General features: G+C 38.6%; 1 protein-coding gene across 1 annotated transcript; it reads left to right on the top strand.

The window, feature by feature from the left end:
* The first annotated feature begins 899 nt into the window (after window positions 1-899).
* LOC143559478 (squalene monooxygenase SE1-like) lies at window positions 900-13,910 on the top strand. The gene is made up of 12 exons (XM_077048048.1): window positions 900-1,322; window positions 1,377-1,592; window positions 1,672-1,840; window positions 10,594-10,614; window positions 11,261-11,415; window positions 12,023-12,134; window positions 12,211-12,385; window positions 12,486-12,654; window positions 12,724-12,942; window positions 13,037-13,312; window positions 13,388-13,666; window positions 13,742-13,910. Exons 1-12 carry the CDS (start codon window positions 900-902, stop codon window positions 13,847-13,849), a joined length of 2,322 nt encoding a protein of 773 aa, XP_076904163.1. The 3' UTR covers window positions 13,850-13,910.
* Window positions 13,911-14,298: the final 388 nt, after the last annotated feature.

Genomic DNA, 14,298 nt, shown 5'->3' with positions numbered 1-14,298 from the left:
CTTAAATTTGTCGCTTAACGATACACCAGTGTATACAAGGAGGTTTTAATATTGTTGGTAATCGAGTCAAGTTGTCTTTGCTACTTGAGATTTATTCACAAAAGCTAGATTCAAATTAAGGTTAAATGTTCTCGATCTCAAGCTCGAGTCTAAATCGAAGGACGTTTCATTAAGTGATGTGCGAACCGTCTGAAGTGAAGAGAAAAGTCCATGTGGTAGCAAAACTGCAATTAATCTAAATTGAGTAATTACGTTACAACAAAATAAAAGTAGAGTACAATAATTACGCTACTGGTAAACTACAGCATAATCATTATTGTTCTACTTGTATTTTGTTGTCGCGTAATTACTCCATTGAGAGTAACTACGATTTAGTCACCACACGGTTTTTTTTCTCTTCACTTTGCAAAGTTTGCATATGTACCTAGTCCCAACCCTATATATATATATGGGGCCATTACAAAACAATATATTGTGATATTAAAGATAATGCGTTTAAACCTAGATTTGTATATTTGTATATATATATTTTTTAACATACACAAACATAGATTACGCACATAAAAAAAACCATCATGCTTTGTTTTGTATTGTTTATTCATATATGCGTGTATAATATAATTTACAAGTGCATATGCTATATATTAACGAATAGTTAAAAGTGATTTCGTTTTGTATGGTTTTTTTCTACTTTTAATTTCTGAAGAGATTAGTGAGAAGCAACAAATATTACCATTTTCTGTTATTTTTAAATTCACTAAGATTAGAAACATAAAAGATTGATTTTGTTATGTATGTTAAGCAATATATAGTGTTCTGTGTTAATCTCTCTCGTGGTTGGTGAGAATCTACAAACGAAATACTTATACTTATTAAACAATAAACAAGTGAGTTAATTTATGGTTGGTGCATATGCTCTTGGTGGAGAAGGGTCGGCTATTGCCACTAACCTCATATGTGCTATCACTGTAGTGGTTAATTTATGGTTAGGAGGGAAATGTCCGTCTACTTTGGCAGAGTTTGTCGCGTCTGCTCCTCTTACACCGCTTTTAAAACCCGACAACGGGATTCGACCTATTGCAGTGGGTACTATATGGAGGCGTTTGGTTTCTAAGGTGGCTATGAAAGGGGTTGGCAAAGAAATGACCAAATACCTTAATGATTTCCAGTTTGGGGTTGGTGTGTCGGGTGGTGCGGAGGCCATATTACATAGCGCCAACAGGGTATTGAGTGAGCGCCACACTGATGGGTCTCTTGCAATGCTTACAGTTGATTTTTCTAATGCATTTAATATGGTGGATAGATCAGCTTTACTTCATGAGGTAAGGATCAGATGCCCTTCTATTTCCTTGTGGGTGGAATTTTTATATGGGCAGCCATCAAGACTATATCTTGGGGATGATAATATTTGGTCCACCACAGGGGTTCAACAAGGAGACCCATTGGGACCACTCCTTTTTTCCTTGGTTTTACACCCCCTTGTGCATCAGATTCGAGACAATTGCAAGCTTCTTCTTCATGCCTGGTATCTTGATGATGGCACAGTCATTGGAGATTCAATGGATGTGGCTAAAGTGCTGGATATCATTAAGGTGACGGGTCCAACTTTGGGTCTTGAACTGAATATTTAAGAAAACTGAGCTATTTTGGCCTTCTTGTGATGGTACGAAGTCTCGTGACGGTTTATTCCCTGCTGACATCGGGAGACCATTATTAGGGGTGAAGCTTCTTGGGGGAGCTGTTAGTAAACACACCGGGTTTATTAAGGGTTTGGCAAATAGGAGAGCTACTAATGCTGTTGATTTGATGCGTCTTCTACCAAAACTTGGTGACCCGCAGAGTGAGTTACTTTTGCTTCGATCATGTATGGGTATTGCTAAACTTTTATTTGGTTTGAGAACATGCCAACCTGTACACATGATGGAGGCAGCGGTGTTTTTGACAAGGGATTGCGTGAGGCGATCGAGGACATTGTAGTTTGTGGAGGTCCTTTCTTTGGAGACCTCCAATGGCGACTTGCTTCCTTACCCATTAAGAATGGGGGTTTGGTGTGACATTCGTCAATTTCGGGTCTTGTTTGTATTCGTTTTTGTATTTGTTTATTATGTAAACCGACCCGATTTGTAAACCGAAGCTTATGTTATAATCAAAATAATGGATTTATGTTACAATATTGTTTCACACTTGTTGTTTTATTTATTTATTTATTTTTTTGTTGTTTTGTGTTTTTGTCTTGATCTATTTTGCATGAAAACTCTTGTGTCTCACACCCATATTTGACCACCAACATTACCCTATATATACCACCTTTCCTCTTCATTTTCCCTTGCTACAACTCCAAAAAAAAAAAACTCTCTCAAACATCAAAGATTCAAGGTTATCTTCTTAAGTGTTCTTGAAGGATTTTGGTCTTTCATCTTAATTAGTTTATGTAGCCTTATTAATACTTGTTTATGGTTGTGCAACATATATATAATATACACCCCTTGTTTACCTTTGGTAGTTACTTCTCCGATTCCGGTCGGTGAGGTTTCGGACCCCATAAGGCAAGGCTTCATGGAGGACTTCGTGTCCTTGATATATATACATCTATATAACTTGTTCATACATATTAATCTTGCTTATTTTAGTTTGTTGGTCATGTTTACAAGTTCCATGGTTATGGGTTTTTAAGAGTCTATGCTTCGGTTTAACCGTAAATAGCTCTAAACCGCAAACCGAACTTTGTTACTAGTTTTGTTTGTTTAAACATACTTAGTGTTAGATCTAAGTTTCTAAAATCATTTTTACAAATTCGATGGTTATGGGTTTGTAGAATCTTACCTCGGTCTTAACCCGAAACACGATCCGAACCGAAAACCAAACTTTTGTTTAAAGACTTTATTGTTAACTTTTTGTATTTTTTTATTTGTACATTATTATACAAGTTATTTAGTGTTTGGACATGTGGAAACCATCTATGAACTTGTTGTAAGATGGAAACCGAACCAAACCGATTCTTGCTCGCTTAGGACACACAAGTGTTTTTTTTTTAGCCATCAAGACTTGTATATTTCTTTAAAAATAGTTACAAATTGATTTTTAAATATTTTCTTAAGTACTTGAAAATGTTGGATCCAGCTTGATCTCATAACAAAGTTTGGACCGACAAAACCGAACACTCGCTTAACGTGCGTTGTTAGTTCTAAAACAATGGAACTACATACTTGGTTAAGTCTTATTAAATTTTATTGAGTTATCTCATAACATTCAATATTTTGGAAAGTTGACTTTGGGTTTGACCAATTATCAAGACCCGAACCGACAACCCGAACACTCGATAAAAAAAACCCGTTTTAGTATCTTTATTCCAAATGGATTTGCATTCTTGCATTTTACCCACCTTATTACTTAACATAGGTTGAGTAAATATTAAGGTTAGATACTTTAACCCGGTTTCGAGCAAACTTACATTTTTAAAGGTTATTATTATAAATTCTTAAATAGTCACATTTTAAACCTTGAACTTTAATTATTTACATTTCTCAACATTTATTTTGTTTAAAGACCTTCAAGACAACCTTTCTAAATTCAAGACTTCTTTTCTTTTTAGGCATTGTACGTTAAACTCGTCGTTCCGACAAATCTCCAAATTATCATCTTTCAAGTTTACCACTTGAAGGTGAGTACTTCATACCCCATTTTCCATCTTTTATTTTGGGGGTGACCTTTCATACTTATTCAACAAAATGCTTTATATTTGAATCTTAAACCACAAACGTAGTTGTATACTTTACCTAAATAACTGCTTGATTTGGTGTTCTATGCTTATATGCCTATGTGTTTATCGCTTTTGGTTGGTGGAACTATAAAATCCTAGACTATTTGGCATCCCCTTATAGTAAGGTGTCGTTAACGTAATGCAATTAACGATAACTATAAAATCCTAGACTATTTGGCATCCCCTTAAAGCTAGGTGTCGCTAATGTGTTTAGCGATATCTATTTATCCAAATTACCACTTTTATTTATCGTTTCGTATGCAAATTTTATGGCTATCTTTATTATATACTAATATGATTAAACTTATGAATTGCTCACCGACCTTTGTGTTGACAAACTTTATTTTATGAAATGTTGCAGGTTTGCATCTTGGTTGATTTATGATTGTGAAGAAAACGACATCAAAGACCTTAGGATATTAGTAAAAATGAACAATATCAATTTGCCATATTTTGTGATATCTTGTTCATGGTTATTTTATGGATAATTGTTATGTGACATTTTCGATGTTGTGAAATGAAATGAGTTTATTAAATATTGTCACTTTAATTAGTGTCATGTGCTTATGGACAATCGTTACACCTCGGCATGTTCCGCCGCCTTTGGTCGGGGTGTGACATTTGGGGTTGTATTCGGCAGTAGAGGCTTCCTCTTATGCGTTTGTGGCCTCGAGAGCCCAATCGTGGGTGCTTCAGGATCACATTTTGCGAGACAGTGGTATATGTGGGATGGATTCTGATTATTCTTGTGCTCTGGCTTGTCCTCGTGATATGATTCCAAGCTTCGATTTTAGCAGTTTCTCTAACAAAGAGACCGCCCCCTCTAAAGCCCATCATGCATTGGCGAGCACTCTTTTTAGTAAAATTTTTCACGACATGGAGTCACACTTTAACATGACAAGCAGACAAAAAGCCATTTTTGAGTGTCTACAAGCACCACATGCTCAAGATTTTCTTCTTGCTATCCCTATAGATGGGTTAGGCCAGCATATGTCTCCAGTGGAGTATCGTAGTATCCTTAGGTATCGCCTTATGATTCCTCTATTTCCGGTTGATGAGATATGTCATGTTTGTCGTAAAGCGTGTTTAGACTCATATGGGAAGCACGCGGTGCACTGTAAAGAGCTCCCGGGGTTCAAGTACCGACACGATCTGGTTAGGGATGTGCTCTTTGATATATTCAGGCGAGCTGGAATTTCTGTTAAGAAAGAAGCACCTGTGAATTTCCTGACTGACCCGTCGGAGGGAAGATCATCTCTTCGACCGGCTGACATTTTGGTGTTTGGATGGATAGGAGGGAAACACGTGTGTGTGGATTTAACAGGGGTTTCTCCTTTGGTGGGCTTAGGGAGTAGTGGTTTCGCGGTCGGTCAAGCCGCATTAAAAGCTGCTTCAGGTAAGGTGGCAAAACATGAAAAGGCGTGTCTTGACAACCAACATGTATTTATTCCTTTTGCTTTTGACACTTTTGGTTTCCTCGCGTCTGAAGCTGTGGAGCTACTTACCCGTGTTCAGCGGGTCATACATAGTAATTGTCAGGGTATGGTACTAAGAACCCTAATTTATTGTGTTTTGGGCTTATTTTATTATATGGGCTAATACATTTGTTTTTGGGCTGAGGGGGTTTTGTGGAAGTAACCCTAACTGGGCTAGGCCCATTAGGGTACCATGATGGTGGCCATGAGGCTCCCTATATAAGGAGGTCTCCACCTCCTTATCAAATGGGTGATGCTCAATAAGAGCCACCACCACTTTTTGTGTCTGTGAACAAGAAATCCTCAGGATATCTTAGCAGTCACCTCCACACCGTCATGCAGCCATCGCAGGTCTCTAGATCGCAGGTCTCAACATCGCAGGCCTCAAACGCAGCCGAAGAAGAAGAAGATCAAGACGTGGTCCGTTCATCTCAAAATCCGTGGAAACATCGTCTTGGATCAGGTTAGATTCATTTCAGGTTAGACCTCCGCCATGCACGCGCACTCGCGAGTCACCACTCTATCGCCGTGCATGCGCGCATCAGGCTACGCGCCAAACTTCAAGGTTGGGAATCCTCCTAATATCCCATATGGCTACGCGCCAAACTTCAAGGTTGGGAATCCTCCTAATATCCCATATGGCTACGCGCCAAGGTTGGGAATCCTCCTAATATCCCATATGGCTACGCGCCAAACTTCAAGGTTGGGAATCCTCCTAATATCCCATATGGCTACGCGCCAAACTGCAAGGTTGGGAATCCTCCTAATATCCCATATGGCTACGCGCCAAGGTTGGGAATCCTCCTAATATCCCATATGGCTACGCGCCAAACATCAAGGTTGGGAATCCTCATAATATCCCATATGGCTACGCGCCAAGGTTGGGAATCCTCATAATATCCCATATGGCTACGCGCCAAGGTTGGGAATCCTCCTAATATCCCATATGGCTACGCGCCAAACTTCAAGGTTGGGAATCCTCATAATATCCCATATGGCTACGTGCAAAACTTAAGGGTTGGGAATCCTCATACCATATGCTCACGCATCGCATATGCTCACGCATATTACACACGCTTATGCATCACACGCTCACACATGTCACAGTCTACACGCACGCGCATGCAACATCTGCGCGTGGCGCATAACACAAAACCAAAGTCTACGCGCACGCGCATGCAACATCTGCACGTGGCGCGGGACATAAAGTAGCTCGTAAGACGCCTCTCGCGCGCAAGCTTTATTATTCTTAGCCCGTAAGTCGCCTCACGCGCAGGCTTTTATTATTCACACAGCTCATAAGACGCCTCGCGCGCAAGCTTTTTATTATTATGACAGCTCATAAGACGCCTCGCGCGCAAGCTGTTACTATTCTTTTAGCCCGTAAGTCGCCTCACGCGCAGGCTTTATTATTCACACAGCTCATAAGACGCCTCGCGCGCAGGCTGTTATTATTCTTATAGCTCGTAAGACGCCTCGCGCGCAAGCTTTTTATTATTCATGCAGCTCATAAGACGCCTCGCGCGCAAGCTGTTATTATTATTACAGCCCGTAAGTCGCCTCACGCGCAGGCTTTATTATTCACACAGCTCATAAGACGCCTCGCGCGTAGGCTGTTATTATTCTCAGCTCGTAAGTCGCCCCGCGCGCCAGCTTAATTATTATTCTCAGCTCGTAAGACGCCTCTCGCGCGCAGGCTTTACTATTCTTAGCTCGTAAGTCGCCATGCGCGCAGGCTCTCATTATTCTACAAGCTCGTAAGTCGCCTCACGCGCCAGCTTTATTATTTTACAGCTCGTAAGCCGCCTCACGCGCCAGCTTCATTATTCTACAAGCTCGTAAGTCGCCTTGCGCGCCAGCTTCATTATTCTACAAGCTCGTAAGTCGCATCGCGCGCCAGCTTCTTTATTATTACAGCTCGTAAGTCGCCTCGCGCGCCAGCTTCTTTATTATTACAGCTCGTAAGTCGCCATGCGCGCAGGCTCTCATTATTCTACAAGCTCGTAAGTCGCCTCACGCGCCAGCTTTATTATTTTACAGCTCGTAAGCCGCCTCACGCGCCAGCTTCATTATTCTACAAGCTCGTAAGTCGCCTCGCGCGCCAGCTTCATTATTCTACAAGCTCGTAAGTCGCCTCGCGCGCCAGCTTCTTTATTATTACAGCTCGTAAGTCGCCTCGCGCGCCAGCTTCTTTATTATTACAGCTCGTAAGTCGCCATGCGCGCAGGCTCTCATTATTCTACAAGCTCGTAAGCCGCCTCACGCGCCAGCTTCATTATTCTACAAGCTCGTAAGTCGCCTCGCGCGCCAGCTTCTTTATTATTACAGCTCGTAAGTCGCCATGCGCGCAGGCTCTCATTATTCTACAGGCTCGTAAGTCGCCGCACGCGCCAGCTTTATTACTCTCAGCTCGTAAGTCGCCTCGCGCGCAGGCTTTTATTATTCTCAGCTCGTAAGTCGCTTCGCGCGCAGGCTTTTGTTATTACTATAGCTCATAAGTCGCCTCGCGCGCAAGCTTTATTATCAGGCCCCGCGCCACTATTATTATGATGCGTGCTATATCTTATTCATACTAGTGCACCATCATCATCATAAGGATCACAACATGTCACCATCATGGAGAAAACCTCCCAAAACTCAAAGACAAGGCCGAAGAAAAGGGAAGAAACCGCCTCACGATCTAGCACACCTTATAAAGTCCAGTGCTCCACCTAAACGCTTGCACGCCTAGGAGCAACACTGGACTTGGGGGGCTTGTCGGGGTATGGTACTAAGAACCCTAATTTATTGTGTTTTGGGCTTATTTTATTATATGGGCTAATACATTTGTTTTTGGGCTGAGGGGGTTTTGTGGAGGTAACCCTAACTGGGCTAGACCCATTAGGGTACCATGATGGTGGCCATGAGGCTCCCTATATAAGGAGGTCTCCACCTCCTTATCAAATGGGTGATGCTCAATAAGAGCCACCACCACTTTTTGTGTCTGTGAACAAGAAATCCTCAGGATATCTTAGCAGTCACCTCCACACCCTCATGCAGCCATCGCAGGTCTCTAGATCGCAGGTCTCAACATCGCAGGCCTCAAACGCAGCCGAAGAAGAAGAAGATCAAGACGTGGTCCGTTCATCTCAAAATCCGTGGAAACATCGTCTTGGATCAGGTTAGATTCATTTCGTGTTTCGACAGTAATGTTATGACTCCAAGATCAGCAAATATAGTTTTTAAAAGATTGGGTTTTGCGATTCAAAAAAGGGTAGTGGCGCAGCTTGTTGCCCGCTTGCCTTCTGTTTCGATGTAATCCAATAAACCTACAATATTGGCGAATAGTGAGTATGAGCCAAACTCAAACTCTAATTTTTTAAGTTATACAAGTTGAGTTTAAACTTACAGAAAGTGTCAGTTTGTTTGCACCTTTAGTTTAAAATCATCTTGTTTACCACTCATTTTGCATGTAGTTTGACCAAGGTGTTCTTTGCACCTAGCTTCAAATTTTGATTTCTTATTATAGTTTTGAATGTATATTTTTTTAACAGCGACTCATCCAACTATGTATTTTTAATATTACTTCTAAACTACTTTAAAAGAAAATTACCCGAGTGTCAAGAATTAAACTCTGGTCTTCATCACTTCAAAAACAAGAAGAATCTTTACCGTCCAGCTTAGGTCAGAATGACATTTTGAATATATATTAAACTAACTTTTTTTTTATTTAGACTTTCATTACAATTTTCAAGTCATCTATTCTCCCTTAGAACTTCCACAACGTTAGAACTCTATAAATCATCACATTAGATTACAAATTTTCTCAAAGTCCTTTCATTTTTTCTACAACACCCGACATTCACAAACCTCACTAAAAATTATTAAAATTGTACATATATGAATGCGAGTGGGGGTGCTCACATGGAGTCCGTCCCCAAGTCCTCCTTCACAAACCTTGCCTCACATACTTTGCGCCACAACGCGGTGACCTTGCCTCCATTTCATCTGTGTGTCACATCACCACGGATGTCCACAACGTTGTACATGCTCTTAGACCATCCTCTATGAAGGGGCTCCCCCCTCCCCACGTCATCGCCATGTAGGAAACCAGGTTTTGAAGGTGTTCTCTATAATGTCCCGATGTGGTTTGCTGCCCACATACACACACACATATACATATATATGTATATGTGTGTATGTAAGAAAGAGAGAGAAGTTTGATGGCCCCACACCCCCTCAAAGTCATCCGGTCTTCACAACAACACTCCTTGCCGCCCCTCCGAAGTTGCCCCTCGGCGGTGTTCCGAGGGGATGCCGCCCCCACACGCACATAGAGGATGGTCTTACACAAGGCCGACTCTAAGGGAGGGCCGGGTCCGACACCCCGATAGGCTCGGATTTCTTTTTAAAATTTATATATATATATATATATATATATATATTTTAAAAAGAAATCCGAGCCTATCAGGGTGTCGGGTATATATATATATATGTATGTATGTAAAACAAGGATTATGTTCATTTCAAAAGTGTTTTTAGAGCGAGAAGTCCGAAAAGTCATTACAACCAATCATAATTTTTCTTTTATTCTTATTTTATTTTAATATATGGGGCTATTTTAGTACAAGTTTTTTCCTCTTGTATGAAAAATAACAAATCTGATAAGTTACACATATTTTGTTTTTAATTTAAATACTTTTATAATATAACTAGTTCTATCTATTATAAAAAAAATTTTGACCAGTTCAAAAAATATAACTAATAAACTTAATAAACTAATTTTTGTTTTAAATTGTTTGTTTTTTTATTTTTAATTTATGATTAATTCCTTTGTCATCACTTTTCTAAGTTAACCAAATCTAGGAAGATTTCAATTTTATACCGAATTCGTAAAACCACCTACACAGTATGAAATTGATCATATACACAATAAAATTTGCACATACACAATTCAAAATACCGCATACAAATATACTAACACAAGATAAAATTTACACGTACATAATTCGAAATATCACCTACACTGTACATATATAAAACTACACGCGATAAAATTTACATATACAAAATTTGAAATACCACCTACACAGTACATATATGAACCTACACACAATAAAATTTAAACATACACAATTTGAAATACAACATATATAAACCTACATAGATCACAATGCTAACCTACATATACAAAACTACTTCATGTTATAGCCTACCCATTTTTATTTAACTACACATATTACAATATTAACATACACAAACAAAAGTTGTACATGCAATTAATAGTATTAAATTAAACTTGTAAAATATTCTCAATGTATGAAAAAAATCATGTTATTTTAATTTTAACTATTTTTTAATAAATCTTTTTATGTGCAGGCAAATACGAGTTATGTGTAGGTAAATATTAGTTCAGTGTCGGTGCAAATAAAAGAAATAAAAAATCTATGTAGGTGAAAATAAGTTATGTGTTAGTGAACACAAGTTACGTGTAGATGAATATAAATTAACTAAGTATTTGTATAAGTGAGCATGAGTTATATGTAGATTATTATGTTACTTGTGTAGATGAAATTATTACATTTACTTGCATATACATTGTTTTTCATATGCATATAAAAAATAATTTAAATGAATATTATGAAACTGTGAATGTAAAAAAAATTGATCATGTAGATATTCATTAAAATTTTTCTTAGAAGATGTGTTTTATGTAAAAGCCAATTTATTTTTTTTTTAAATTTGTAACCTTCTAAGATAATTAATGTGAAGAACAATTTAGGAGTTAGGAAATTAATGTTTTGAAACAACCAGAAGGGAGACCAAATTACCCCTTTATCATAAATATGTGGTATATTATTTTTCTCTTAATTACAAGTTTGACATTATCATTATGCACCATTATTTGTTTAATCAACGGTTAAAATCGACTTCTGGCACTTCTTACTATGATATTACTTCTCGCATGATCCATCCCCTATAAAACAATATGTATATATAATGTTTAAATTTAATTACACAACCACTAACTTATTATTATTATTAGCCTTCATTTTTCTCTTCAAAACTCCTCGTCGTAAATCCAAGGAGACTGTTCCGAAATGTGCTAATAACGACAATAGCCCCGGATTACAGAGTGACGGAGGTAGTGACGTCATTATCGTTGGAGCCGGTGCTGCTCTTGCGTGCACTCTCGCAAAGGTAATTCATTAATAAATCTAAACTCTACATCTTTGCTTCTACGGTTCTGTTAGGTGGTGGTATACGTCACTTGACTTATAATACATTTATACGCTTTCAACCGCAGTGAAATTGCTTTCATTATTTCTCGGATCCGACTATTTTGGTGTCAGTATTTGATACATTTTCAGTTTTCATTGCACTTCAGCTTTGTTATTGCATTCGAGTTTAGCCGAAGAAGAATTGCACTTCATTTTAGATTAAATAATAATAATATTATTATTATCCACGTCAAATACTGGTGTGAGAAGTTTCCACCTCATTGAGAATAATTGTAATCACGGAACTATATTGAAGCTAGATAGATATGCCAAACGAAGAATAACGTGACTCAGCTTACAGCTAAGCGGACAAAGGATAAGAATCTAACAAAAAATAAATGCACTTGACTGGTTTAAACTGTAAGCTGTTGGATCTAGCGTAGATATTTTGAAATTTTAAGTGGTTCACTTGATTACTATATAAATTATTAGTCGGAAACACGGCAGATTTCTGAGTTGTAGAAGTTGTTAAAAATGAATGCTATTCAATTCAATTTTCAAACCACTTGATGATGTTATTGGTTCAGGATGGGCGACGAGTGCATGTGATTGAAAGGGACTTGACTGAACCAGATCGAATTGTTGGTGAACTTCTGCAGCCAGGAGGCTATCTAAAACTGATTGAGTTAGGTCTTCAAGGTAAGGTTCAATTCAATTCCTCTTAGTAGCATTGCAGTCTTTCATTTGAATGTATATATCTTTTGAGTTGTTGCAGATTGTGTGGATGGAATTGAGGCTCAACAAGTTTTCGGTTATGCCATTTACATGGATAATAAAAACACAAAACTCTCTTATCCTTTGGAAAAATATGAATCTGATGTATCCGGGAGAAGCTTTCACAACGGACGGTTTATTCAACGGATGAGGGAAAAGGCTGCATCTCTACCAAAGTATAGTTTCTTTGAATCCTTACATATAATAATAATAATATCAAGTTTATTGATGAATGACTAAAATGTAAATGACCTTTTACAAATTTTAACTTACCAGTGTGAAACTGGAGCAAGGGACTGTAACTTCATTACTTGAGGAACAAGGAACAGTTAAAGGCGTGTGTTACAAGACCAAAGATGGACAAGTGATGACTGCATACGCGCCCCTCACCATTGTTTGTGACGGTTGTTTTTCTAATCTTCGTCGCGTCCTCTGCAAGCCTAAGGTATTTAACTAGTTTATCATTTCATATATTGTGAAGAAATTTGAATTTATTTATATAATATTGTAACAGGTAGAAGTATCTTCTTGCTTTGTGGGTCTGGTTTTGCAGAATGTGGATCTTCCGTATGCAAACCATGGACACGTTATACTCGCGGATCCTTCACCAATATTGTTTTATCCTATTAGTAACACTGAGGTTCGTTGTCTGGTCGATGTCCCGGGCCAAAAGGTACCTTCTATTGCCAATGGGGAAATGGCTAATTACCTCAAAACCGTTGTTGCTCCACAGGTATTTAATTCACTAACCGTTAGCAGTATATTGGTAAGGTCTGTGAGTTTTCTGCTAATAGTATATAATCTAACAAGAATGCTTAAAATTTTAGATTCCACACGAGTTATATGAGGCCTTTGTGGCAGCGGTAGATAAGGGAAACATAAGAACAATGCCAAACCGAAGTATGCCAGCTGACCCTCAACCGACTCCAGGCGCTCTTTTAATGGGAGACGCGTTTAACATGCGACACCCGTTAACCGGTGGAGGAATGACGGTCGCATTATCAGATATCGTCTTGCTTCGTGACCTTCTTAGACCACTAAAAAATCTTAATGATGCACCTACACTTTGCAGTTATCTTGAGTGCTTCTATACTCTTAGAAAGGCAAGTCACATAATATAATATGATATCAACTTGTTTCTAAAACAAATGTAGTTTTTTTGTTTTTTCTTCTTGCAGCCGGTGTCATCTACAATAAATACATTGGCGGGTGCATTATACAAGGTATTTTGTGCATCACCGGATCCAGCACGAAAAGAAATGCGTCAAGCGTGTTTTGATTATCTTAGCCTCGGAGGCATTTGTTCACAAGGGCCAATATCTTTACTCTCGGGTCTCAACCCACGGCCGCTAGTCCTGTTTTGTCATTTCTTTGCTGTGGCCATCTATGGCGTGGGTCGTTTGCTTATCCCGTTCCCGTCACCAAAACAGTTATGGCTCGGGGCTCGGCTCATCTGGGTTAGCTTTTAGTTTATTTAAACGAACCGTCGTTTCTCATAATATGTTTTGACATTTGATTTAATATGTTTGCAGGGTGCATCGGGGATTATCTTTCCAATTATTAAGTCGGAAGGGGTTAGACAAATGTTCTTCCCTGCAACCGTTCCTGCATACTACAAAGCGCCTCGAGCTGCATATTAGACCGACACCAACACCGGGAATCTTGTATCTTGCATATTGTATGTTTGAATTGTTATTGGAAATACATATTTTTGATTCTTCAACATGTAACTTCCATCAATCAATTAAAAGCTTCCAACCAGTTATAATAAACGTGCAGCTTGACTGGTAACTACCCCCTTTCACAATTGAATGCTCATAATTATACCATTAAGCCAAAAGTAGGGAAAATTCCCAAAATAAGTATTTATAAAATCAAAGTTCTAGTTTTAGGTATCACTTGCAAAAAATTCCAAAAATATGTATTATAAACTTGTTGTGACGAGTAGTTTATAGAAACCAATCCGAACTTGTCACGTGTCCTTAAACTAACCGTAACGAGCACGTTCACTAATCAACTACTCGTCACGACTAAATAAGTTTATGCCTTGTAATCAACACCCACGAGTAATTCATAAGTCCTTTAGTTG

Source organism: Bidens hawaiensis, unplaced genomic scaffold, assembly GCF_021521415.1.
Source record: "Bidens hawaiensis isolate Kalapana, Puna unplaced genomic scaffold, B.hawaiensis_p1.1 tig00019922_1, whole genome shotgun sequence".
Classification (NCBI taxonomy): domain Eukaryota; kingdom Viridiplantae; phylum Streptophyta; class Magnoliopsida; order Asterales; family Asteraceae; genus Bidens; species Bidens hawaiensis.
This window is presented reverse-complemented; position numbering and strand designations above follow the sequence as displayed.